Consider the following 26,061-nt stretch of genomic DNA (forward strand, 5'->3'; position numbering starts at 1 on the left):
TTGGTGGGTCCTTACGATGTGGGTGGCTCTAGTGCGGCCCGACTTCCTCTGAGCGCCTAGTTGCAGCGACTTTCGCGTGGTTACGGCCCCGCTGCAGGCCCACGGGGTGAGCGGGGTCGAGGGCTGTGCTCCGCGGGGCAACGCCCACCCGGAGCGCGGTGTCTCTATGACCCGCGTGGCCTCAGCGGCGAGCGCAGACCCAGATGGCAGTGGCTGGCAGCAGCGTAGGGGTTAAAGGCGGTGGGCCGGGGAAGGAGGCGGGAGCATGCGTATTACCGGTCTCTATTGTCTCCGGTGCGACGTCGAGCACCAAGGTGGTTGTTGGCCGTTAGCAGCGAGGCCGTACCTAGCGGAGCGGGGCCCTGCGCCCGCGCTGCCACATGGGCAGCAGCTGATTGTCGCCCGGCTGCTTGGCCGCGCCCCGGGCAGGAGCGAGGCGGGTGGAGCGACCCGGCTGGCGTCCACACACATCTCACTTCCCTCGCCGTCTCGGTTTCCCCTTCATCTACGGGGGCCCGGAGCCCTCGGCGGTCCTTTCCGGGAGTGACGGCGGCGGCGGCGGCCTCGGAGCGCCCTCGCCCCTGCGGGCTCGGCGCGGGGAGGATGTCTGGGGCGAGGATGGGTTTTCGCCCGTAGTTGCCCGTGCCTCCCCTGCTTCCTTCTGCCCTTTCTCGTTTCCCGGGGGCGGCGCGGCCCCGTTCCTCACGGGGGGGCTGTCGCTCGCCTTCCTCCGGCCCTGCGGTGCCCATATGGGGGGTAAGCAGAGCACGGCGGCCCGTTCGCGAGGCCCCTTCCCGGGGGTGTCGACGGATGACAGTGCCGTGCCGCCGCCGGGAGGTGGGGGGGGGGCGTCCCCCTTCGGCCATTACCGGGCGGCCGGCGGCGGCGCCATGGGGCTGCGCAGCCGCTCAGTCAGCTCGGTGGCTGGTATGGGCATGGACCCCGCAGCGGCCGGCGCCGTCCCCTTCGGGTTGTACGCGGCTGCGGCAGGGGAAGCCGGGCGGGCTCCGGGCGGCGGCGGCGGTCCGGTCTCCGACTCCACGTACGCCCATGGCAACGGTTACCAGGAAACGGGAGGCGGTCACCATAGAGACGGGATGCTGTACCTGGGCGCCAGGGCCTCGCTGGCCGACGCGCTGCCCCTCCACATCGCACCGCGGTGGTTCAGCTCGCACAGTGGTGAGTGCTGGCTCCCCGGAGCGTTCCCTACGGCTTCCTTTCCTTCAATGGGTGCCCGGGTGTGGCAGTGGGCATAGTTCGCCTGGGACCAGGATGGGAGAGGGGCTGCTCCGTTTTGGCCGGCTGGTCAACGCCCCTTGTGCTAAGCCTGAAGGAAGGACCTTCATCCTCTCCCTGGTGCTGGGGATGGTGTCTGTGTCAAGGTCGAGGGAGGAAGCTTTCTGGAAGGGAGGTGGCTTGGCTCTGGGATGTGAAGCAGTGGATATCCTACACACATCCTCCCCACTTTGCCCTGGGGGAAAGTGGTCTGAGGGTGCTGTAGCTTGAGCACTGGGTTTTGAAGACCAGGCTGAGCTCATCATGCTGCTTCTGAAGGTGTTTGGGGAGTGCCAGTCAGGTGTAGTGGTTCCCACACCTTAGAAGCTGGGAAAGGGGTAGAGGAAGCCTTTGAAAGTAAGGTGTGGGATTCCCCCCCCCCCCTTTATTTTCATCTGATAAAGGGCCAGGGTGAGGCTGAAGTGGGTTTTCTCATTGAAGCCAGCTGGCACTGTTGTGGTGCTGTGGAGGAAGCAGAGGAGGAACTGCCTGCCTCTTTAGTGGGGCTGGGGAGCTTGCAGGAAACATGTCAGGTCAAGGGAATTGTAAGGTTGTCCCCATCTTCACCCTCCGGGCTGGACCCTTCTGTGGGTCCTGGTGTCTGGAGAAGGAGCTCTGGCTGTGAGTAGGGTTGTGTCACTGACCTAGTTTTGGCTGGGTACAGGGAGCAAGATGGGAGGTCCTCCCTTTCCCTCCTTGATACAAGGGAAGTAATTTCAGGGATGTCTCCTTGTGTTTCCTGGAATAGTCTGGGATTTTTCTCCTACCCATCCCCTTTGCAAACACTGTACGTTCTCTTTGCATGACATGATCTGGGAATTTCATAATACCACTTGGGACAATGCTTCATCAGTTGAAACTGAACCAGTGGACAAGAACAAAGTGCAAAATGAGGCATGTGGGGGCCCATTTTCCTCCTTTCATCTTGGGATTTTTCCCCATTACCCAGTCTCCAGAGGCTGCTCTTCTCAGTTAGATGAAAGCTCTGTGTCTTGCATTACATCCTCAATGGTAGAACACCCTGGGCCCTCTTCCTATTGATCTGGATAAGCCGGGTTCTTGCAGTCCTTTCTGGCAGATGGAGAGTGCTGGCTGGCGTGTGAAAACAAGTGCTTCTGCAAACTTTCTTGCTCCGTGACCTTGTGCAGGCTGTGCTGCTGCTCTGGGTTTTAAACACAGAAAGAAACTAAGGTACAGCATCATTCCAGGTATTTCACAAGCCTCTGTATGAACGAGTGCCATGGGGCCTTCTGCTGTGCCTGGTGCTGGAGGGAGGAGGGTTTTGTTACAGAAACACCCTGGAGCTAATCTGCATGTAGAGGTAGTCCTTTTGAGAGTATCAGTTACATTAAATGATAGTTCTCAAGCTGCAATGCTGAGAGGCAAAGACCTGCTCATAAAAATAAACTAGCTGCAAAATGGAGTAAGCTTTTTCTGATAGCTCGAGTGAGTTAGTGCAGTGCTGCTAAGTTAAAGCCAATGCCTTGGAAGATTGCAGCATGAGCTGTGGGAAGTGCTGCAGGAACTGAGTTTCTCTGCTGCCTCTTTTGAGGCCCTCTGAGAATGTTTGAGCTGTGCTGAAGCAGCAGTGAGAGCAGTTCAGTCCGTGCTGAAGCCTCTCTTGGTGGTGGTTCTTCCTCATTGCTAACTAATAGTAAAAGGAGCAGAGGATGCTTAAAAACCATCCCGAAAACCATAGCAGCTGGTTAACCTATAGCAGGGTAGGCAGGAGTTACTTTTTTCTTCCCCCTTGTCTCCTCATCAACCTGCTCCTTTCATGGTGTTGAGCCACTCCATTAGCCACTGGAAAGTGCTGAAGCATCAGTGCTCCAGTAAATGGAGAGGAGTTTTGACATTGCTGTGCCTGACTGTCCCTGCTCCTTTTGAAATATGACTCAAGGGTGGGAATGAGGGAGATCACCAACACACTGAACCCACTCAGCAGGATGTGTGCCTGGGGATCCCTGGGGTCTGCCTGAATTGCTGTACTGCCTCAATAGAGGACCCCCCCCCCAAACTCTGTGACTAACAGGTCTGTAGAGTGGATCCTTGCCCTGCCTGCCCCTTTCCTCCTGCCTCTGCACAGGTTGGAGACTTGGACAGTGCCAGTGGGGAAGGTTGTGCACATAGGCTTGCTCTTCCAGGAGTACTTGGGTTTGGGGGTAGAGCCAGGAGCCTCAAAGTGCAGCTTGGGCTCTGTGGGGACCCCAGTGGGACAGCAAGGAGCCCTGGCTTAACAGCAGTGATAAAATGCTGCTGTTGCAGCAGCATGTCTGTGATAACAGGAGCATGCAGATAGGCTTGGCACCTTGCTGCTCCCTCTATCTGCGATGCTGAGCCTATCAGCAGGGACCCTGAGGAGTGAGATGGGGTGGGCTTGAGATCTTTTCCTTGGCTGGTCTTGACTCCTTTCCCCCCTCTGCAGTTGAAGGCTTGCAGAAGAGCCAGGCATGCCCAGAGAGGGAGAGACAAGTGCTGGGAAGCCTGTGCAGGGGGAGGTTGTGAAGTGGTCCCCAGGGCCAGCATGTGCTGCAGCATCACTGTAGGGAGCTGTGTGTCATGACAGTCAGCAAGAAGAGCCCACTGCTGAATCCTCCAGGCTCTGCCACAGCTGCTGGGGTGCAGGGACAGCAGGAGCAGTTGTGTACTGATGGCCTTTGCCCTTCCAGGGTGAGGGAAGGAAAGCTACTGCTCTTAGGAATGGCAAAGTTTAAATGTCTTTCAAATGGTGTGGGTGAGGGGGCTCTGACCTTTGTGGTGAAGCTTGTCCCTCTCTCTAAGGCAACAGCACATCCTTGGGTAAGTGGATCCTGCTTCCTGATGGGGATTTTCCAAGGCGTGTCTGGATCCACACAAGCAATGTAACTGCTCCAGCACCACCTGAAGCTGCTCTGGGATTTCCCTTTCTGCCCAGGGTTTGAGATCCGCTTCCTGCTTATGCAGGTGGAAGATGACAAAACAGCTTTTGCAACTTTGGAGTTAGCTTGTAGTGCTTGACCCTGTCTCTGTAGCTTCATGACCATTAGGACTTCTCAGCAAAGCCAAGGCTATCAGGAAGAAGGGATTAAAAGGAGATGTGGTTTAATGCTGCATGCCTCCAGCTTTGTATGGTTCTCTTGGTATCACTCATGCTACTCATCTTCATCAGAGGATCTCAGGGAGTTTGCAGAAGCTGTAAATAGCTTAAAGTTTATCCGGAATTCCCCCTCATCACCCAAAGCCCTCGAGTGTTTGAAGCTCTAATAAATCCATATCTCCTCATATGCTGGCTAGCCCAGGGAAATGCCTAGCTCATCCTTGTGTGCTGTGCTGTCAAGAATGTTGTAAGCTTTCCATGCGCTGACAAAACAGGCTGTTTGTCCTGGATGCTGGCAGCAGCAAGGTCAGGAGGTCTCCTTTGCCAAAGCAGCTGCTACTTTCTCAGCAGCACCTTTCCTGGAGCAGGAGGACCCCACCTGGGGAAGATCAAAGGGTGGCTGGTGCAGAGATGGCAGCCAGGCTGTTGGGTTGGGTCCTCCTCCAGGCAGCTTTAGAGAGGGAAACGAGCTGGAAGTGCTCTTTAATCTGCTTCTGGAGTAAGGGATGTGAAATAGGGATCACTTGTTGGAGGATGAGCTGAAAGTCTGTGTAAATACCTGTGCTGGGCCGCCCTGGTTTCTGCCTGGCTGGGGAGAGGCATGTCTGTGGTGAACCCTTGTTGTTCTCTGCCAGCTTCAATCCTGAGCCTTTTCTCATTTGGCAATCCTCACTCCTGGGCTAGTCCTGCCATTGCAGTCTCCACCAGAACCAGAAGCCTTAATTCTAGCTGGCTAGTCAGTGAGTCCACTTTAAGCCCTGACTTTCCTGACACCAACTTTTCAACATGTAGAAATTGTATGTGCTTCCCTCGCCCCTTATGGGTGCTAGGCCAGGGGAAGTGCACCCCAAGGTCTGCAGGAACTTGCCATTATAAATCTATTTTTGCCAGTGGAAATTTCCGAAGGAGGCTGTCCTCAAGCTGTTTTTTTGAGGGTTTGGCTCTAGTGATTGCCTGGCAGCTGGGTTGGGCACCCACAGCATTGCCAGGCCTGTGGATCATAGAATCATAGAATGGCTAGGGTTGGAAAGTATCTGCCTCCCCCACATCGCATGAGGCTTGGGCTTTTATACTGACCAAAATGCACACTCATTCCGACACAGGTGGCCAGCCTGTGTTGGAAGAAGTGGCCAGCAATGTCTATAAAGGTCTCCAAGGGTTGATAGAAACATGGACATACTTATATTTACCAACTTCTAGTACATGAGCATCACAGAGAGACTCTATCAAATGAGTTGTATATGGGGTTCCAAGTCCACGGTCCGTCACAGTCTGCCTGATACCCCTGATAAGAGCATACGAGAGACCTTCCCACCGTGGGTCTTGATCCAGCACATACACCACCAGGAAAGCACATAATACGTCTGCATCCACCACTGGTCTCACTTCTCCCTTTACAGCTGTGCATTTAATATGAGGATCTGGGGGATATAAATTAGGCTCCTTTTCCAGATGAATAGGCTCCAGGTCAAAAGGACCATCCAGGTCAGCATCAGAATTATCAGGCATCAGAACCTCAGGAGCAGCAACAGCAGTCTGATGAACATGCACAGGCTCCTTCTCGGGGTCAATAGGGCCTGAATCAAAAAGATTGTCTTCATCTCTGTCCTCAGTCTTCACAGCTGTGGCGGCAACTGGCAGAGGTTGGGGGGGGGAGGGGGTAGGGGAACGACAACTGGGCTCCACGATCTCATTTTTTGACTTTAACGTCTCTAAAATAGATCTCCAAATGACTAACAAATTTTTCACAGTGTCATTGCCTTTTGTAACTGCATCCCACAATTTAACTCCTGCCCCATTCCACAAAGCGACCTCAAATATGGTAGACTTATCAATCTCTGAATAATGCATCATCAACCATTTCAACATTAAATATAAGTCTGTCTCTTTAAAGGTTACTCCCTTCACCTTAAGGACTGAAAACATCCATAAAACAGCGGCTTCTTCCTTAGTGATTTTTTTCCCAAGTCCCAAGCTCAAAGGCTTCATTAACCCCCTGGATCAGCTCTTTTTCTTTACTCCAGAGCAATAGTCTTTGACAGATTATTGTCATACTCTATCCCTCTCGCCGAGAGGATATGCTGGAAAAGCTTAAGGATGACCATTTCTTCTTTACTTAATTGATTCCCCATCCTAATCCTCTTCCAGACCCGTTGGGTGTTACCTTATTTGCACTGCGCAGTGTCTTCTGGGCTCACAAGGCTCCATTCTGAGGCATCTACCTCCTGATCCTGGTCCTGCTGGATCGAACCCAGCCGATGTCCCTGCGGCTCCGCGTTTTCCACTTTCTTCGGTGCCACGCACTTTAATTCCTTCAGTTTCGATATGAAAAATAGGGGGGTGCCCCACATTGGGCGCCAGTTGCCGCAGAAAATATATGGACTCAGTCAGAGACCAATGTGATCAGACAAAAGCCATTTATTGCAAAGCCTTAACTCCTTATATACTATTTCTTACATGTACTTACAGTGATTTGGTATATTATGATTGGATACATGTCTTGAAGACCCTTAGTGACTAACATATAATTGGTTAAGCACAGGTTTGAGAACTTGACCTCGAAAGCTTGCTAACAGTCCACAGTTCTCGTAACTCAGTGAATTCCAGCTTCTTCTTATCTTGCTTGCTTAAGCTTCCTCAAGCCTCTCATGGCCTTGCTGTATCTTTCGGGATTATTCAGAGTTCATGTACCAATTATCCATTCTCCTGTGAGAACACTGTCTCCACACCTTGCCCAGCATTTTATTTTCTGGGGCTGCTGGCTTTAAGGAGTTTCCACATCCTCTGTGCCTCTCTGCCTGTTGCTGCCTCAAAAGGCAGCTGGATTCATTCTCCCGTTGACTTTCTCCATGGTTTCTCTGATTGTGGCTCAGTAGCTCAGTGGTAGTGTTGGGGGCACTACTCTGCATTGCAGCTTGGTGTGGTGGGTGTTTGGGGACTGGATTTTTTGGAGTAGTCTTTGTCACCAGCGATGGAAAACCCACAGTTCCTCCTGCAGCCAGGGTAATTGCAGTAATCCATTTGGGAGCTTTCCCTACATAGTGATGGAACTGCATTTCATCAACAGTGCTGCAGGGAAATTGGATTCACCTTTCAATCCATCCATTCATCCAAGGCCTGTACATCGGTGGCTGGGGAAAATGAAGGGGGAGAGTTGATGGCTCAAATTACTGTCCGCAGGGAGGTCGAGTCAGTGTGGACTGAGGTCAGTTTTGCGGCCTGATGTCTGTTAAGTTCTTGAGCAGGATGGGGTGAGGCTGACCACCCTGCCTGAGCTGCCTTGGCCTTCCAGGTTATCCCTACCCAGATCTTGCTGCTTTGAGCTGTTGTCCATCTGCTTATTTATTGCAGTGTTGATTTCATAGCCCTTTAAGTCTGCTGTTTGCCTGGATCTTACCTTTCCAAGGGTGGTTGTAGACACCTTTGACTTCTTTTTGCTTACTATATGAAGCAGACAGCACCCTTGTGGCTGGTTCTGGGTGAGTATTTCATGGGGAACTCTGCTTCCCACGGCCCTGCCCAGCTTTGGAAGTGGGGGTACACTGTGCTCCCCTGGGTGTTGCATTGGTGGTTTTTCTTTCTCCTGGAGAAGAGAGGGCTTGAAATCCCACAGCTGGGATTTTTGTCATCTGCAGCCCCACTGTTTCCTTCCTGCTCCCAACAGCCGCTGGCTATGGGACAGCTCAGCCCTTCCTGTGTTTGAGGGTGGCATGTGTTGAAGCGAAGGGGGGAAGCAGGAGCAGAGGAGATGGGACAGCCAGGCAGGGTTGTTCCTGCCTGTGGCATGGTGTGCAGCCCACCTTTCCTTGCTAGCAGGATCTGGCATGGGTGTACGTCTATGGCTGGAGAAGGGGAGCTCATGCTGACTGGCTGGGCAGTTTGGTGCTGTTGAGCATCCCTCCCCTCCTGTACCATGCACAGCAGAGGTGCTTGATCATCCTGCAGGTCTGCACCCCACCTTTTCCCTCCCTGCTGTCCTGGTAGCTGGGAGCATTCACTGGGCATCCCTTAGCAATTCCAGACCCTCCTGTGGAGCAGGGAGATGCTCTTTGCCATGCATCTCTTCCTACCATGCCAGGGGCAGCTGAGGTTAGGGTTTGCTTTGCAGTGTGCTCCTGCCTAGGGCTTTTTCCCAATGATGTCTTTCTGCAGAAAAAAACAGTGTTAATTGGCCACAGGTGTTTCCCAGCCATGTGCTGCCTGTGGCTGTAGCTCTGTGTGCATTTTGTCTCTGTTTGCTGCCTGCTACTTAAAAGTTGCCCTTTCTCTACCCTGAAAAGCAGTGCCTTGTGCTTCCCACACACCCCAGGGGCTGGGAGTCTTGCTGCCCAGGGAGGAGGTGTCTCAGAAGCTGGATGGGATTGTTTCCTGGCAGGAGGGGGTACATGGGTGAGATCAGTGCTGTGCTCTGCTCCCTCTGCCAGCATCACAAAGCCGGGGCATGTCATCGTGTCTCTCCAGAGTGTCCTTTCATCCTCCCCACCGAGATGAGCTGAAGCTGAGGCATGATGGAGCCTTGGCAGTATCAAGGCATGAGTGTTTTGCTTTGGAAAAACCCAGGGTTCAGGAGGGAGAGAGCTAGGGAGCTGCTGTGTCACCCCACATCCTCAGATCTGGTTGTGTTTGGGAGTAGCTTAGGTCAGTCTTTTGCACTTGAGCCTTCTGGAAAGCAGGAGTTCCTCTGGCAGCTTGGCAGCAGCTGGAGCCCACAGCAGGGACTCCGTGGATGCCTCCCAACGATGGCTTAGGAGTGACTCACACCTGGTCCCCACATGACATTTCCTCACTGCTCCCTCCCAGCCAAAGCATTCCAACTCTCCCTTTCAGCTCTGCTTTCCAAGTCTCCACATCCCACTTTGCTGCTGGAAGATCCCCTGTGATCCTTCATTTGGACTCCCAGGACACCCCCCACCGCCCCCATTGCCCTGTTGGCTCTGTGCATCTTGCAGATGCTGCTGCTGCCTGCAGCAGGGCTTGTGGTTGGGCTTCCTCCTTTGTGCAGTAGTCAGGAAGGAAGAAGCAGGTGCATAGGCAAACCCTTTGGAAATTCCCAGGTGTCTACAGGATACCTCTTCTCTTTCGGCAGTGAATTTGAAACCCGGAGACTCCCTCGAGAGGTAGGGAATTTAGTGCCAGGACATCCTTGCTGCTCTTGTGTGCTATGAGATGGCCTCAGGCTGGTTTTGTGACTAGCAGGAGCCCTGAATGAGCTAGAAACTCAGTAAATTCAAGCCCTGCAGCCCCATGTCAGGAGTCTAAAGTGTTAATGCCTTTGCTGGGCTGTTGCCTGGGATCCCTCTGCTTAACTTTGCTTTTCTCTGGGATGCTAAAATTAGCTTTGGGCTACACTTCCTTATGAAGCCTGTTCCCAGCAACCGGGGGTGTATTTCTGCAGTAAAGTAGGACTGGCAGGCAGGGTGAGGTTGCCTTTCTCATCCAGGTCTGGAGGATCTGATTCTGTAGCATAGACTGGGCTATAGGAGGGAGATGCTCCTTACCTGTAGAATAGGTAGCAAGTGCTTTGTTGACAGACAGAGCATAGTCCTTCGTGTGACAGGTTCTTGGTGTGACTGTGGGCTGCCTCCTGGCCCCATTGCAAGAAAAAATCACCAGCTGCATTTCTCAGAGGCAGGTAGAGCATCATTTCCATGGTGGGTGATGCTCTCAGAAGATGATACTGTCCTGGGTTCAGCAGTAGCAGTCATTTTTCTCCTTCTTAGTAGCTGGTGCAGTGCTGTGTTTTTGACTTTCAGGGTGGGAACAGCGCTGATAACACTGATGTTTTTAGTTACTGTTCAAATGCTTAGTCTGACCAAGGACTTTCTGAGTCTCATGCTCTGCCAGGGAGGAGAGGAAGCTGGGAGGAAGCAGAGACAGGACACCTGACCCAAACTAGCCAAAGAGGTATTCCATACCACAGCATGTCATGCCCAAACTGGGGGGAGTTACGTGGAGCGGACAGACCGCTGCTTGGATTGGGCTGGGTATCGGTTGGTGGGTGGTGAGTGGTTGTATTCTCTTCCCTTGTTATTTCCCTTATTATTATTAATGGTGGTAGCAGTAGTGGTTTTGTGTTATGCCTTAGTTACTGGATTGTTCTTATCTCAACCCATGGGAGTTACATTCTTTTGATTCTCCTCCCCATCCCTCCGGGAGCAGGGGGGGAGTGAGAGAGCGGCTGCATGGTTCTGAGTTACGGCTGGGCTTAAACCACGACAATATGTATGCAATGTAATGAATATGTATATTTGATGCCTATATAATCACTCTTTGGTGCTCAGAGAGACACGCTTGGAGGAACTATCCCCCACGTCTCCCAGCGCCGCAATAAAGAATAACTTCTTGTCAACTTAAACCTTGTAGACGACTTCTTAGAGTTTTTTCTACGAATCAGTACGTAGTGAATAAAAGACAGACTAGGAACAACACAGGCCCCCTCCGGAAGCTATCAGGAGAACTGGCTACCCTGGATTTGGAGAAGGCTGAGGTTCTGAATGACTTCTTTGCCTCAGTCTTCACTGGCAAATGTTCTAACCACACCACACAATTCTTGGAAGGCAGATGCAGGGACTGTGAGAATGAAGACCTTAGGCCCACTGTGGAAGAGGATCTGGTTCGAGATCATCTTAAGAACCTGAATGTGCACAAGTCCATGGGACCTGATGAAATCCACCCACGGGTCCTGAAGGAGCTGGCAAATGAAGTTGCTAAGCCACTGGCCATCATATTTGAAAAATCATGGTAGTCAGGTGAAGTTCCTGACGACTGGAAAAAGTTCAAGGTCGTACACCTGGGTCAGAGCAATCCCAGGCACAGCTACAGGTTGGGCAGAGAAGAGATTCAGAGCAGCCCCCCTGCAGAGAAGGACTTGGGGGTGTTGATTGATGAGAAAATGAAGAAGAAAATGAGCCAGCAGCATGTGCTTGCAGCCCAGAAAGCCAACCGTATCCTGGGCTGCATCAAAAGGAGTGTGACTAGCTGGTCAAAGGAGGCGGCCCTGCCCCTCTACTCTGCTCTCGTGAGACCTCACTTGGAGTATTGTGTGCATTTCTGGTGTCCTCAACATAAAAAGGACATGGAACTGTTGGAACAAGTCCAGAAGAGGGCCACGAGGATGATCAGGAGGCTGGAGCCCCTCCCATATGAAGACAGGCTGAGAAAGTTGGGGCTGCTCGGCCTGGAGAAGAGAAGGCTGCATGGAGACCTCATAGCAGCCTTCCAGTATCTGAAGGGGGCCTATAGGGATGCTGGAGATGGACTCTTCATTAGGGACTGTAGTGATAGGACAAGGGGTAATGGGTTCAAACTTAAACAGGGGAGATTTAGATTGAATATAAGGAAGAAGTTCTTTACTGTAAGAGTATTGAGGCACTGGAATGGGTTGCCCAGAGAAGTTGTGAATGCTCCATCCCTGGCGGTGTTCAAGGCCAGGTTGGACGAGGCCTTGGGTGACATGGTTAATGTGGGGTGTCCTTGCACATGCCAGGGGGGCTGGAACTAGATGATCTTAAGGTCTTTTCCAACCCTAACTATTCTATGGTAACTTTCTCACTTTTTATTCACACATGCACACTCCTTTCTTCCTCTTTTTAACTCCTCAGAACAAAAACCAACCCACACTCCGACAGCAGAAAGCGTCCATGCTGTGGCAATGCCATCAGTTTTTCAAAACTGGATGCCTCTTAGGAGGTACTTTGGCTGTGGTTTCCCCCATGCTTCATTTAGAGGGTCGTGCCAGTGAAGACCTGGGAACAGCTCAACCTTTCCTGAGGGACAGTTCCACACAGGGGTGGTGACAGTAGTATCCTGAAGGTTCCCATTGGGGAATTTGGCAGGGCTTGGAAACTGCTGCTTCTCAGGACATTTTGCTTTGCTTGGTGTCTATCTGGTTGCAGACCTCTCCAACTCACAGCACATGGAAGTGTAGGCTGGCAGCAGTGGCTCTCACTACAGGAGAGCAGGACTTCATGGGACAACTGAGCTTAGTTTTACTGCTTCTCTACTATACTTAATTTCGTTCAACTAACCCATTTCTTCTTCTCTGGTGAGGTCTGGTGATGGAACATGTAGCACAAGGCTGCAGTCTTTTCTCTCTTTCCATGGGGCCCTGCAGCCAGCTTCACCCTGAGGCTCCCTGGCTGCAGGGTTCTCCCAGCAACGGGATGCAAGGGAAGGCAGAGGCAGAAGGCATGGCTGATGGGCCCTGACTGCTCATCATCAGCTGGGAATAAATGTAAAATACATTGCACATGACACAAATAACGCTTTTATTGTGCTGAATCTTGCAGAACTGAAACAGAAGGTATTTTTTCAGTTGAGTGTGCAGTAATGTGCTGTACTGGGTTCAGCAGTAGCAGTCATTTTTCTCCTCCTTAGTAGCTGGTGCAGTGCTGTGTTTTTGACTTTCAGCGTGGGAACAGCGCTGATAACACTGATGTTTTTGTTACTGCTCAAATGTTTAGTCTGATCAAGGACTTTCTGAGTCTCAAGCTCTGCCAGGGAGGAGAGGAAGCTGGGAGGAAGCAGAGACAGGGCACCTGACCCAAACTAGCCAAAGAGGTATTCCATACCACAGTACATCATGGCCGCCTGGTTGGTCAACATGAGGGGATCTGCCAACAGGGCTGGTCCAGCCTAGTCGGAAATTTTACATACTGTAGAGGGGGACAAAGTTTTTGTGGTGCACATAAAGAATTTGCTAGGGAAGACAGTCTGGGTTATTCCTGCTTCAGGTAAAGGCAAACCCACTCATGGGATTGCTTTTGCTCAGGGACCCAGATATATTTGGTGGGTAATGTGGGAAGATGGGGAAGTCTGATGTATACCTCAAGGGGGTTTGATTTTAGGGGAAAACAGCCAATGAACTCAGTTGTATGTTGTTGCCTGCTATGTAATACTTTTAGAGCCCACCAACTAGATGTCTTCAGGTCACCAGCAACTAGCCAAAGAGATATTCCATACTACAGCATGTCATGCCCGTATATAAACTGGGGGCAGTTACCTGAAAGGGCTAGATTACTGCCGGGGTTGGGCTGGGTATCGGTTGGTGGGTGGTGACCAGTTGTATTCTCTCCCCTTATTATTTCCCTTACCATTATTATTATTGGTGGTAACAGTAGTGGTTTTGTGTTATACCTTAGTTACTGGACTGTTCTTATTTCAACCCATGGGAGTTACATTCTTTCAGTTCTCTTCCCAATCCCTCTGGGAGCAGGGGGAGGAGGGGGGGGAGTGAGTGAGCGACTGCGTGGTTCTTAGTTACTGGCTGAGTTTAAACCACGACAGTTCTTTGTGGCACCAAAAGCAGGGCCCAAAGTGTTGAGGTAACGTAAGATCTGAACAGAGTGTGTCTAATCATATTTGTGATAAGCATTCATTTTTTCGGATTAATAGTCACTCCTCACAATGCTGATTTATTGGTTCTCAAATTTGTTGCTCTTGATCTCACAGTTTCAGCACGTTGTACCTTACTTACAGCCAGTATTTGCTGTGTTAGTGTTTATCGGCTGGGGGGCCTGGTCTAAGGTTCTTGTTTCACTGTACTTTATGGTAATGACTTGTAATACAATAGACTCATTGATCATGAAACTGGTCTGACTTGCGCTCCCAGTGTGACCATCACCTCTACACTTGGGAGGTATACAATGGAAGTTTTTAGCAATTACACTTCTTTTGTTTTCTCCTCCGTGGTCAACCTATGAAGGAGACATTCCCTTACACCCCCAGCTCCCCTACCAGAGTATTTATAGCATCGTTTGAGAGTTTTGAAGGTTTTGATTGGCCTTTGAATACCTTTGAGACCTGCCTACTGATTGTGATGATTATTCCATGAAAGCTGTAGCTTCAGTCTCTGGTGAGCAGGTTCCCAGATGGAGTGGAAGAGCTGATTTTACTTCAGTTCCTGTGATAAAGAAGACTAATCCCTGTCTACAAGACTTAAGTGAACAATCTTGTGATGACTATTAGAGGGGCCCTGCCTCCAGCCAGGGTGAGTTAGGGGGCAATCGGATATCCTGGACTGTGTGGATCAGATGGCCTGGCACATCAGTCCCACAGAAGTATAAGGCTCTAGTAGATACCAGTGCATAGTGTACCCTAATGCCATTAAGCTATCAAGGAGTGGAACCAATCTGTATTTCTGGAGTGACAGGAGGATCCCAGGAGTTGACTGTACTGGAGGCTGAAATCAGCCTGACTGGGCGGAAATGGCAAAAGCACCCCATTGTGACTGGTCCAGAGGCTCCATGCATCCTTGGCATAGACTACCTCAGGAGAGGGTACTTCAAAGACCCAAAAGGGTACCAGTGGGCTTTTGGTATTGGGCTTTGGAGACAGAGGAAATTGAGCAGCTGTCCACCTTGCCTGGTCTCTCAGAGGATCCTTCTGTTGTAGGGTTGCTGAAAGTTGAAGAACAACAAGTGCCAATCACGACCACAGCAGTGCACCGGCGGCAATATTGCACCAACCGAGGCTCCCTGATTCCCATCCATCAGCTGATCCATAGACTGGAGAGCCAAGGAGTTATCAGCAGGACCTGCTCACCCTTTAATAGCCCCATATGGCCAGTGCGAAAGTCTAACGGGGGGTGGAGACTAACAGTAGACTATCATGGCCTGAATGAAGTCAGGATGGTGTCCTTGAGTGCTGCCATACCGAACATGCTAGAACTTCAGTATGAACTGAAGTCAAAGGCAGCCAAGTGGTATGCCACGACTGATATTGCCAATGCATTTTTCTCAATTCCTTTGGCAGCGCAATGCAGGCCACAGTTCACTTTTACTTGGAAGGGCATCCAGTACACTTGGAACCGACTGCCCCAGGGGTGGAAACACAGCCCTACCATTTGCCATGGACTGGTCCAGACTACCCTGGAACAGGGGTATGCTCCAGAACACCTGCAATACATTGATGACATTATCATGTGGGGTAATGCAGTGGAAGAAGTCTTTGAGAAAGGGAGGTAAATAATCCAAATCCTGCTGAAAGCTGGTTTTGCCATAAAATGGAGTAAGGTCAAGGGACCTGCACAGGAGATTCAATTTTGGGGAATAAAATGGCAAGATGGACGTCGCCAGATCCCCACAGATGTGATGAACAAGATAACAGCAATGTCTCCACCAACTAACAAGAAAGAAACACAAGCTTTCTTAGGTGTTGTGGGGTTTCTGGAGAATTCACACTCCAAATTACAGTTCGATTGTATGCCCTCACTATCATGTGACCCGGAAGAAGAATGATTTCAAATGGGGCCCTGAGCCACAAGAAGCCTTTGAACAAATTAAATGCCTGAGAGTTCATGCAGCTGCCCTTGGACCAGTCCAGACTGGCCCCGATGTGAAAAATGTACTCTGCTGCAGCTGGGGTCACTAGAAAAATGTGGAGTGAATTCATTTTCCAGGAAAAGTCAGGTCTGAATATCTTGGCTCTGCAGGTTTCCTTCACTTGGCTGGTGAGGAGGACAACTCCATGATCCCTCTTGGGGCTGTGCTGGAGCTCATGAGGGGTAAAGGAAGGGGAGGACTCAGAGTCCCTTCACTTCACCTAACCCCTCGTACTTCTGTGCTTCAGATTGACCAACTGGACACATAGGTGGGGTCTTTCTGTCCTTTTCGATCACTAGTATATTATTTTAAAGGTGATTCATCTCTTCCAGCTTCCACCTGATGCCAGTTCAGCTGGTGAGGTCAGGGAAGCTGCAGAAGGAGTTGGGATGCTCTGGGTTTGCTCAGCAAGGAGGAGACACCAAGACTGTACTTTAGTTGCATGCTTGGACTAAATATTCCCCGTCTTCTTCTTGTGCTCGGGCACATTCTGACTTGGTGTAAGCTATCTCCCTTGGCCAGGGGCCCAGGATGCCCTCTGGACGCATGGAGATGTGCTGTGCAGCTTAAGTGGACATCAGGCAGCCTGGGGCTTATCCCTGAGTCCCCTGGTGATCAGGTTGTCCCATGGGGTGGTGGCATGGAGGGAGGGACCCCTCCTGAGGTAGGCATATTCTGGGGATGCTACTATGCGCAGGACTTCTGGTTTATCCCACTGTGGTAGCAGGGTCCTGGGCAACTGGCTATGACTTTGGTGAGTGCTACTCTGTACGTGGTGGGTTGCTTGTGCTTGGGCTGCTGCTTCCCCCTGCCTTCAGGGTACATCATCCCTCACCAGCATTTTCTTCCCATTGCTGGAGGCACACCAAGCTAGCAGAGGGTTTGGTGATTGAATGTGGACATGTCATGTACCTTTTCCTGTGGTCAGGGATGTGTTTGCAGTTCCCATGGATACCATCCTACCCATCCCCAAGGGGAGCAGCCACTTCCACTTGCAGGATGTAGTGTGGCTTCTCTAAGATGCACAGGTTGCTGTGGGCATTACTTGTAGGCACAAGTGATGGGAATTTCCTGTCCCAGCTGTGTTTGAGATGTTTACAGGTGGGTTGGAAAGGTGTCTTGACCCTACCACCACCACCAAAGCTCTGGCAGCCTGTGTGGCAGTGCTTTTGCCACTGTGAGAATTAACTGCAGGGCTTTTTCAGCTTGCATAGGACCTGCTGGAGGTTTTCAGAGGTTCCCAGCTCTGCTTCACCCAGCTCTCTAAAATTAACCATGTAACCTTCCTAAAAATATTCAGAGGGTAGTAGCCCCTGGAAAGCACCAGTGCTGCTTGCTCTCAGCTTCTAGACCAAGCCATCAGAGAGATGAGATTACCTGCTAACCTGTCTCTCAAAGCCCTGGGAAGCTCTTGGCTTTCTTGAAGTCTTGTGCAGGATATGAGTCCAGGTCTGGATCTGAACCTGCCTTTCTGGGCCAGCCTGTTTCCCATCTTCTTCCTCACTTGCTCCTGGTGAGAGCTGGTGCCTGCCTGCACATCTCTGTGACATGTGGTGACATTGCCAGCTTCAGGTTTAATGTGCTGCAGGCAGGAGCATCACCAGCTGCCCAGGGTGCCTTGGGAAGGAGGAAGGGTCCATGGCCTTTCCCTGGAGCATCCCTAAGCCTCCCCATGGATGTGGGAGGCACAGGCGAGGAGAAGTAGCTGGGCCCTTTGTCTTTTTTTTTTTTTTCATGCATGTGAGAGGAGGGTGAAAAGGGCTTGAGGAGGAGGGAGAGAGCAGAATTTTCCATGAGCAGCTGTCAAAATGTAATCTTCATTGCTTGGACTGGCATCTTAGGCAGAATAAATTAACGTGGATTTTGGGGAATGTGGAAAATCCCATAGCCTGGAGGAGGGCCGGCCATGGGGGGAGTAGCTCTTTCATCTGCAGGACCAGCTCTGGGCCCCAGCACCTGCCTGAGCCACAGAGGTATGCTCCGTGGTGCTGGGCTCCACTGTTGGGTGTCCCCTGGCCTCAGTGGGTTTTCCATCCACAACATTCCCCCAAAGGTCACCCAGAGAAGGGGTGAAGGAGTCAAACCCCCTTCCCTGCCTCCCCTTTCCCAGGCTCCAGTGCCTGCCATGGAGGGGGATGCAGGCAGTTACTTTTGCAATGCCAAGTATTTGTGCTGACAGCTGGGGTGCAGGGTGCCCCCTGCCCCAGGGGTCTTTCCACGCTGGCTCCTCACTCCTGCTTGGACCCAGGAATTTATGGAATTGCATTTTCACCCCGCTGCTCTGTCCTGTGAAATGCAGATCCAGGAAAGTGTGTGCACTTGGCTCAGCCCCCAGACCCATGCAGCAGCTAGCATCTGTGCCTGGAGCACATCACACATGTGGTGGGGTTTGAGCCTGGGCCTCTGCATCTGCACAATGTCCCCACATCCTTATCACAGGGGTATGGTGGCACTGGAGGTCCCTGTTCCCGTGCCAGCTGCTCTGGGAGCACTGAGGAGCATGATAGGTGTTCATGCTGGCTATTTATAACTGTGCTAAAGCTACCCCAGCTAGCAAAGAGGCCTGGAGACATGGCAACAGCGCTCACCAGAACCTGTAAAGGGTCCTGCACTTTCCCTGGCTCCTGCTGCTTCATGCCCTGGGCTGGGTGGTCTCATTCAGGACCCTCTCCCTTTGCCCTGGTTGCACATCTCACTGGATCCCTTTGGATGCTGCTGAAGCTGGTAGATCTGGTGCAGCCATTTAAAATAACACGTTGGCACAGAAAAGAGGGGGGACACACAGAGAAAATGAGGTCTTCCCTTGTGCACGGGGGATGGTACCTCACCTCTGCAAATGCCTTATCCTGACACCAATCTGGCAGTTGGAACACCTTTCCCAAAGGGAGCCCTTTGCAGCCACCCTGTGCCAGGGGCTTGCCACTGGAAACCAGTCCCCAGAGCTTCCCTGGTGCTGGGAGACCATCCTCCTTCAACCAGGATAGATTCAGCTGGAGACAGGCAGGCTGCCAGGGGAGCTGAGTGACAGGAAAGGTGTCTTGCAAGGGGAGGCTAGTTGGATCTTGCAGGAGGCAGGCTGGGAGGCTATCTGAGCCTGCTCTATAAATACACCAGGTGGATAAACACTTGGGAGAAGGAAAAATAGCACCCAACTATTTCAGCTAATGGGCACTGCTGCCACAAGGTATAAATCAGTCAGGAGTAAAATTAGGCTGGAGAGAAGGCAAGTCGGGGCTGCTGCCCATGAGGCTCCAGCTGCTGGTGTTGCCCTTTCATCTAGGCCTTGGTGCAAACAAGGCTGGACTCGCATCAGAGACCCTGTGGCAGGGATGTGTCCCTGCAGTGACACCCTGCCAGAGGGTCTCCCTGTTTTAGCAGGTCCCTTTAGAGCCAGTCTCCTGCTATCCATGATGCTCATCCTTGCTGTGCCCTCCCTGGGAATAACCACCCTCCAGAGGGGCAGGAGTTGGCATCCCTGTCCTAGGAGCTGGGAAGTAACTGCTCTCTCATTAGTAGCAATGATAAATACAGATTATCTTGACTGTTTGCATGGCAGAGGTCTGACCTGCCTACCCTTAAAGCCACCCACACTTTCTCCTTTCCAAGAAGCAAAAAATATGCACTTGCCATGTCCATGTGGTAGTAAACAAGAACCTGATTCATCCTTAGATAATTTGTGTACATTCCTCTACTTTCCTGAGAAGCCTTTGCATATATATGAAGAAAGCTCTTAAGCTTCACTGCAGTCAAATCTGATCTGCTTTTAGAAGTCAGGTCCTTAAATTACCCTCTCTGCAGGCAGGGAGTTGATAGATATTCTGGTGCAAACCCATGGTGGCATGCATGTGTTTAGCTGCGGCAGCTTGAGCCCCACTGCACTGGGCAGTGATAAACTGTGTGGCCTTGAGTTAGCCACAGTGGGACAACAAGAGTCCTGGGTGGGTGACCTGCAGGACTGGTTGGAGTTTTACTCTCTAAGAGTTTGGGGTTTAGTAAGCCTGGGTTTGGGGCAGCCTGGCTTGGTGGCACTGGGGATGATGCCATGGCAGTCTGTATGGCTCGAGCTTGTGGTGGCACTGGTGGGATACCCTGGCACCAGATGGGCTCCATCTTCATGCCCAAGCAAGGATGCAGAGCAGATCTGGCCAGCTTCATCCAAGAATCTGAGTTGCCAGGCAGTGCCAAAATCAAGCTGGGACACTAGCCTGCAGGGTCCCCTGCTCCTGGAGCTGGTGGCTGGCATTGGAGGGCTAAGCACCCACCTCACTCCTGCCAAAAGCTGTAGAAAGCAGCAATGTGGGCTCATGGCTCTGGCCTGCCAGTTCTCTGCTGCAGCCCTACAGCAAACCCTCCTTCCTTGCAGCTTTCCTGGCTTGCTGTGGCAGCAGGGACATCACCATCCAGGCACAGAGATGTGCCCCTGCCCTTGCCAGCTGCGGGTCCTGTGTGCCCTGGCTGCTCTTGCCCTTTGAGGCCTGGCAGCAGCTGGTGACCACTGTGCTCTGCCTTGGCATGCTCCCCGTGCCCTCTGCACAGCAGGCATGGGGATGACCAGCACGCCGGCTCAGGCAGCTATCCCCTCTCAGGTGGCTATCTCCCATGCTGGCACTGCTGGCAGCCAGCACAGGATGACCAGGTGCCCAGTGGGCACTGCATGGGGTCTGTGCCACCGTGCAGGCAGCAGGTGAGGGGCTGCCTGCTGCTGGGATATGGCATAGACTCTTCTGTTTCCCTCACTAAGGGCTCTTTCCACTCTCCCTCCAGGTTTCAAGTGCCCCATTTGCTCCAAATCAGTGGCTTCTGATGAGATGGAAATGCACTTTATCATGTGTCTGAGCAAACCTCGCCTCTCCTACAATGGTAAGAGCCAGGTTCTGCAAGGGACACAGTGTCCTGCTGGCTTGGGATGGCTCCAGGCAGGCTGGAGACACCGCAGGCTGCATGAGCAGGCCGTTTGGATGGGCTTGCCGAAGGGCTGTGCTCCAGTGGGATGGTGCAGCTCACAGTCCTTGCTCAGCTCTGCTCTCCTGACATGGCTCAACCCCGCTGCTTGCACCTTTGGGGGACAGCCCACTCCCTGTGTTGCAGTGTGCTGTGCCAGAGGGATCTGTCCTGTCCGGGTGTCCTGCCTGGGGTAGAGGACATGTGTCCTCCTGGGTTGCCCCTCAGAAGGGTCATTGCTTTCCTCCCCTTGCTGGCAGTGAAGCTTACTAGGCTGAGCACTGCTCCTGCATCTCCCATCCTCTTGATGCTCACCGCCTACTCAGTGGTGCCTTTTTGGAAGCCAGCCCCATCCCGGCTGCCTCCACAGAGGTGGCCATGGGCTTCCCTCCATCCCGGGAATGGGAATGCCTCCACAGTGGACCACATCTCACCGTTGCCCTCTCCTCCCAGATGACGTGCTGACCAAGGACTCTGGTGAGTGTGTGATCTGCCTGGAGGAGCTGCTGCAGGGGGATACGATAGCCAGGCTGCCCTGCCTCTGCATCTATCACAAAAGGTACTGCATAGGGACCAGGGGACACAGCCAGGTGGGTGGCAGGGGGACAGTTGGGGACATCCTGAGGTTCAGCAGCATGGTGGTGACACACTTTCCTCTCTGCAGCTGTATAGACTCATGGTTTGAAGTGAACAGGTCTTGCCCGGAGCATCCTTCCAATTGACCTACTGGGCGTGCTTGCTGATTTCTCTCTAAGGTGAGCCTGCGGTGGGCTGGACAAATGAGATTTTCCTGTGCTGGGTTTAAATCCTGGGCTGGGAGGGTGAAATGAGCTGGCTGTGGCTCCTAGAATCATAGAATTAACTAGGTTGGAAAAGACCTTTAAGATCATCAAGTCGAACCATTACCCCAGGACTGCCAAGACCACTGATAAACCATATCACTGCAGGCTTCATCTACATGTTTTTTTAACACTTCCAGGGGTGGTGATTCCACCACTGCCCTGGGCAGCCTGTTTCAATATCTGATCACCCTCTCGGTGAAGAAATTGTTCCTAATATCCAATCTAAACCTCCCCTGGCACAGCTTGAGGCTGTTACCTCTTGTCCTGCTCCTCACCTGGGATCATCTCTCTCTGCCTTTTCAGGGCACCTTGCTATACCTGCTGTACCTCCTCTCCCCATCCCCCCTGCCCCTCCTGGAGTTTTGGGCTGACTTTAATTCCTCAAGAAGACAGAAATAAAACTTGAACCCACTTGGGACAACAGCGATTTTTTAAATTTGTTATTATTATAATATTTTAATTTGGTTTGTTGGATTTTATTGTATTTTTGCCCTTTTTCTGTTTTATTATTATTATTATTATTATTATTTAAACAATTTAAAATAAAGAACCATCCAGGAGAAGACAAGTGTGAGACCAGTGGAGCAACCCACTCTCCCCTCCACAGTTGCTGGTCACCAGGAGAGCTCTTCCTGCCAGTGAGGCCCCAGGGACACCCTCTGCCAAAACCCTGCCATGATGTTTGGCTTTTCACTCCAAAACAAAAGGGGGAACTGTTGGGGTAAAACAGCTGGCCAACCAGAACACATGGCATTCCTCATCGGTAACCCCCACCTGGACCTGCCCATGGGCTCTGCTCGGTGGTTTTGCACTGACTCAACAGGAATTTTCTCCTCTTTCTCGTCTCCCCTTTGGAGATCTCCACCCCAGGCCCAGCAGCTTGAGATGGGGAACTGGGGAACTCTGCCCCATGCTGGGAACGGGGACACTGCTCCCCTCTGCTGAGCCGCAGGGGTCTGTCTATCAAGTGTTGACAATGAGTAACAAAAAAAAAAAAAAGAAGAAAAAAAAATGGTAAAAAAAAAACCACCAACCACAACTGAAGCTTTGTGTTGACTGTCGCATTCTTCGATTTGAGCTTTCCTGCCCCAGTGATGTTTACAGACTGGTCACTTTAACTCAGCTATAACCACTCAGAGACTGGAGAGCCGCAGCATCCCACTGCCCCTCTGTCACCCCTTGCTGGGCTCCTCTTGCCAAAACTCCTTCCTTGCCATCTCCTTGGAGTTGAACCCTTTTGAGGAGGGGATGGGGAAGGTCCCCAATGGCCTCTCCCTGGCCACCCCAGCCATGGCAGTGGCTTTGCCAGAGGTGCCAAGATGGAGTCAGTTCCTGACAGTGATCCCTCAGGCACGGTGGGTATGTTTTTGCTGGCGAGGCCTACCCTGCTGGTGGCTGTGCCCCTGCAGGAAACTTTTCTGTATTTATATATTAAAAAATAGGAGAAAAAAACCCAAAACCTTCAAAGAGTTCAGAGCTTGGGGGGGGGGGCTTCATTAGTCAAGGTGTTTTGATATGGTATTAAAACAATGTTCAATAAATAGTCACTGTTATTTTATTTCAGTGGCTTTCTTGGTGAAGCAGAGGGTGCTGGTGCCCCTTTCTCCATAGCTACCTTGGTGTGGGGATGGCAAACACAGCCTGGAAAGCTCTCAACCCCACAGCTCTGGGGAATGGGCTAAAGTGGGACCCCACCAATTCCCCCACCCTGAGGGTATGCACTGCTTGGGGCAGGGAAACCCTGGGGACAGGTTGGGGTGTCCCGTCCCCCCAAAAGACATCACAGTGCACGGAGGCTGCAGGTGCAAAGGGGTTTATTGAGGGTCTCTGACCCACAGGGGTGGGGATGGGGGATTTGGGGGAACACAAGGGGTGCCAGCCTGGTGCTGGTGCCACCCTCAGAGCACCTTTCTGGGGCTCATGAGGTTGTGGGGGTCCAGTGCATCCTTGATGCTGCAGGGTATCCAGCCCCTCTTGCCCCAGCTCCTCCAGCAGCAGCACCCACTTGTCCAGCCCCACGCTGTGCTCCCTGGTGCAGGTCTTCCCCCACCACCAACACTCATCCACATCCATGAGACACCCCCCAGGACCCAGTCCTAGGCTCTGGGAACCCTCACCCTGGTGACACCAAGGTCCCCCAATCCCTGGTCCTGGGCATGAATCCTTTGCTTCAGGACACACCTGGTTCCCCATCCCAGATAGTGGACACCATCACTCACCCCAGAGCCATGTCATGGCCCCCCAGATCTGTCCTTCATGCGAGAACACTCCTGGCTCCCCATCTCTTGTCCCTGAGCACCATGGAACACATCCCTAGGCGCTTTGTCACCAGGGCCACACCAGCCTCATCCCACGCTGGTGCTGTGCCTACCCATCTTCCTCTGCTGCTTGGCCAAGCTGTGCCAGGAGCAGTGGAGCTCCAGGAACAGCATGGGGACCACTGGCAGCTTTATGCTGTTGAAGCAGCCGCAGGCACTCACCATCACCTCATCCAGGAACTCTGGCTAGAAGGAGATAGCATGAGCCCTGCCACCAGCACCCAGACCCCCAGCCTGAGCACCATCCCCTGGCACCCACCAATGTGTGCCTCAAGCGTGATAGTCTGCAGGACCTGCATGGTACAATCCATGACTGCCTGCATGCTGGGGAAGACAGTGGCGGTGCTAGCCTCAGGCAGCGGGTGCAGGTGCAGCATGGCCTCTGTGAGGAAGCCCAGGGTGCCCTTGGAGCCCATGAACAGCGAGGTCAGGTTGTAGCCAGCCATCTGCTTCCTGCATGGGGTTGGTGAGTGAGTTCCAGTTCAGCCCCAACCAAGCCCAGACCCCCCTGGTGCCCTCCTGGGCTGGCACCTGGCACCCGCAGTGTGGAGGAGACACCTGTCTGACAGTACCACATGCAGGTTCAGCACGTTGTGGTGCATGGTGCCAAAACACACCATGTTGATGCCTGAGGTGCCCGTGGCTGTCATGCCACATAGCGAGGCATTCGCACCAGGGTCTGTGAGCAGGGGATGGGAAAGGTGGCTTGGCATGAGGACGGGGCTATGGGACATCCCCATGAGACCCCATGCTGTGCCTGGCCCGGTGCCAGCTGCAGTGCACCCCTGGGACCATGGGGACAGCATGGGATTATGGCACCCACTCCCCCATGGACACCTCTGGGACCACAGCATCTCAGTGGGGACCCCCATCACCCTTGGGATCAAAGCACACCCATGGTTACCCCCAGCAACTCTGTGATGACATCATGCCCAGTCCCATGAGCACCTGAGACTGTGGCAACCCCAGCCCTATGAATACCTCTAGTGCACCCCTGGCCTCATAGGTACACCCAGCACCCCCAGTGCCACCACACTCAGCCCCAGACACCCCCCTGTCTGCTCCCTGGTGCCCATGGTACCAACAGGGAACCAGAGCCCAGTGCCCTGTAAGTGGCTGTTGAGGGCCTTGCAGGTGACACCGGGCTCCACTGCCACGGGGAAGTCCTCAAAGCTCAGCTCCCTGGCATTCATGCAGCTCAGGTCAAAGCAGATGCGGCCCTGCCATGGGGCACCACAAAGGCTGGGCATGGGCAGCACCGGCAGCCCCAGGCAGGGGCTGGGCAGGGATCGGGGGAATCTGTACCTGCATGGTCTGTACCTGCCTATGCTGAAGGGCACCACTGGCACACAGTAGCAGCAGCAGTGTGCAGCCAGCTCCTGTACCTGCCCTACCGCATGTGGCCACACCATGGCGTCTGGGGGGGACAGCTGGGGGCAGGGGCACCACCACTGCCACCTACCCCCCTCCACAACCTCCCCACCATGGCCCTTCTTCTTCTTCCCAACTCTCTCCTCTATGTCCCTTCTTCCTTGCCCCAGACCCTTCCCCCCATTGCCCTTCCCCTCCATGGACCCTCTCCCAGCCCAGACCCTTCTCCTCCATATGTTCATTTCCCTCCACATGGCCCTTCCCCAACCCAGACTCTTCCTCTCCCAAGACCCTTCCCTTCCCCACAGCTCTTTCCCTTTGAAGGGCCCTTCCTCTTCCCAGTGGCCCATCCACAGGACTCTTCCTCTCCCAAGACCCTTCCCCTCCCCATAGCTCTTCCCCTCTCCTCTCGGGTATCCCGGCCCCCATCCTGCGTCCTTGCCAGCAGCACCACTCCTATTGCTTGCACCTCTAGCCGGGGCACTGGGGACTCCACAGAGACTGATGGGGACTGACAGGGATCCTGGGGAACAGCTCTGTGGGTCCCAGGCTGGCAGGTCCCTGGGGTACGGCTCCCAGCTCTTGGGGCACAGGGAGCAGGAACACAGAAGAGACTCATGGGGACCCCAGGGAGCAAGAGCACAGGTCCTGGGCTGATGGGGACCTGGGGAACAAACCCCAACCCCAGGGACAGATGGGTGGCAGTCATCCCAGGGACCAAGGACACTGTCCTAGTTTCCATTACTGTAGTGTCCATTTTCTTCCTAGTATCTGGTACAGTTGATGGACGCAGGCCGGGGTCTGGGACACCTGAGCAGTTGTGAGGACACCCAGTGTGGCTGTTTTGGGCAGAGCAGGGCAGGGGCCTGGCAGCTCCTGGGGGAGGCTCTGGCTGGGAGGGAGGGATGGACAGACCC

General features: G+C 52.9%; 2 protein-coding genes across 3 annotated transcripts; one reads left to right on the plus strand and one right to left on the minus strand.

The window, feature by feature from the left end:
• Positions 1-333: 333 nt before the first annotated feature.
• On the plus strand, positions 334-22,322 carry LOC130595017 (E3 ubiquitin-protein ligase ZNRF1-like). 2 transcript variants are annotated; one of them, XM_057401363.1, is made up of 5 exons: positions 334-1,179; positions 20,437-20,532; positions 21,067-21,172; positions 21,278-21,368; positions 22,004-22,322. In XM_057401363.1, exons 1-4 carry the CDS (start codon positions 750-752, stop codon positions 21,333-21,335), a joined length of 690 nt encoding a protein of 229 aa, XP_057257346.1. In that variant the 5' UTR covers positions 334-749; the 3' UTR covers positions 21,336-21,368; positions 22,004-22,322. The 2 variants fall into 2 exon arrangements, with proteins under 2 accessions (XP_057257346.1, XP_057257345.1); XM_057401362.1 differs by lacking the exon at positions 22,004-22,322 and adding an exon at positions 21,759-21,856.
• Positions 22,323-23,791: 1,469 nt separating this feature from the next.
• On the minus strand, positions 23,792-25,185 carry LOC130595014 (probable D-lactate dehydrogenase, mitochondrial). The gene is made up of 5 exons (XM_057401357.1): positions 25,168-25,185; positions 24,855-24,993; positions 24,305-24,452; positions 24,033-24,226; positions 23,792-23,955 (listed from the first exon to the last, which is right to left on the minus strand). The coding sequence occupies exons 1-5, from the start codon at positions 25,183-25,185 to the stop codon at positions 23,801-23,803; spliced, it is 654 nt and encodes a 217-aa protein (XP_057257340.1). The 3' UTR covers positions 23,792-23,800.
• Between the last annotated feature and the right edge of the window lie 876 nt (positions 25,186-26,061).

Source organism: Pezoporus wallicus, unplaced genomic scaffold (assembly GCF_028554395.1).
Source record: "Pezoporus wallicus isolate ANWC-B61680 ecotype Strahan unplaced genomic scaffold, APGP_CSIRO_Pwel_v1 contig_2767, whole genome shotgun sequence".
NCBI lineage: Eukaryota > Metazoa > Chordata > Aves > Psittaciformes > Psittacidae > Pezoporus > Pezoporus wallicus.

Excerpts from the sequence above, each read along its gene's own strand:
- LOC130595017 (XM_057401363.1), top strand. The coding sequence starts at position 750 with ATGGGGGGTAAGCAGAGCACGGCGGCCCGTTCGCGAGGCCCCTTCCCG. Across the intron at positions 1,180-20,436 it reads GTGGTTCAGCTCGCACAGTG|GTTTCAAGTGCCCCATTTGC; the intron begins GTGAGTGCTGGC and ends CTCTCCCTCCAG. Across the intron at positions 20,533-21,066 it reads ACCTCGCCTCTCCTACAATG|ATGACGTGCTGACCAAGGAC; the intron begins GTAAGAGCCAGG and ends CTCTCCTCCCAG.
- LOC130595014 (XM_057401357.1), bottom strand. Across the intron at positions 24,453-24,854 it reads TGGGCTCTGGTTCCCTGTTG|ACCCTGGTGCGAATGCCTCG; the intron begins GTACCATGGGCA and ends CCCTGCTCACAG. Across the intron at positions 23,956-24,032 it reads CACGCTTGAGGCACACATTG|AGTTCCTGGATGAGGTGATG; the intron begins GTGGGTGCCAGG and ends CCTTCTAGCCAG.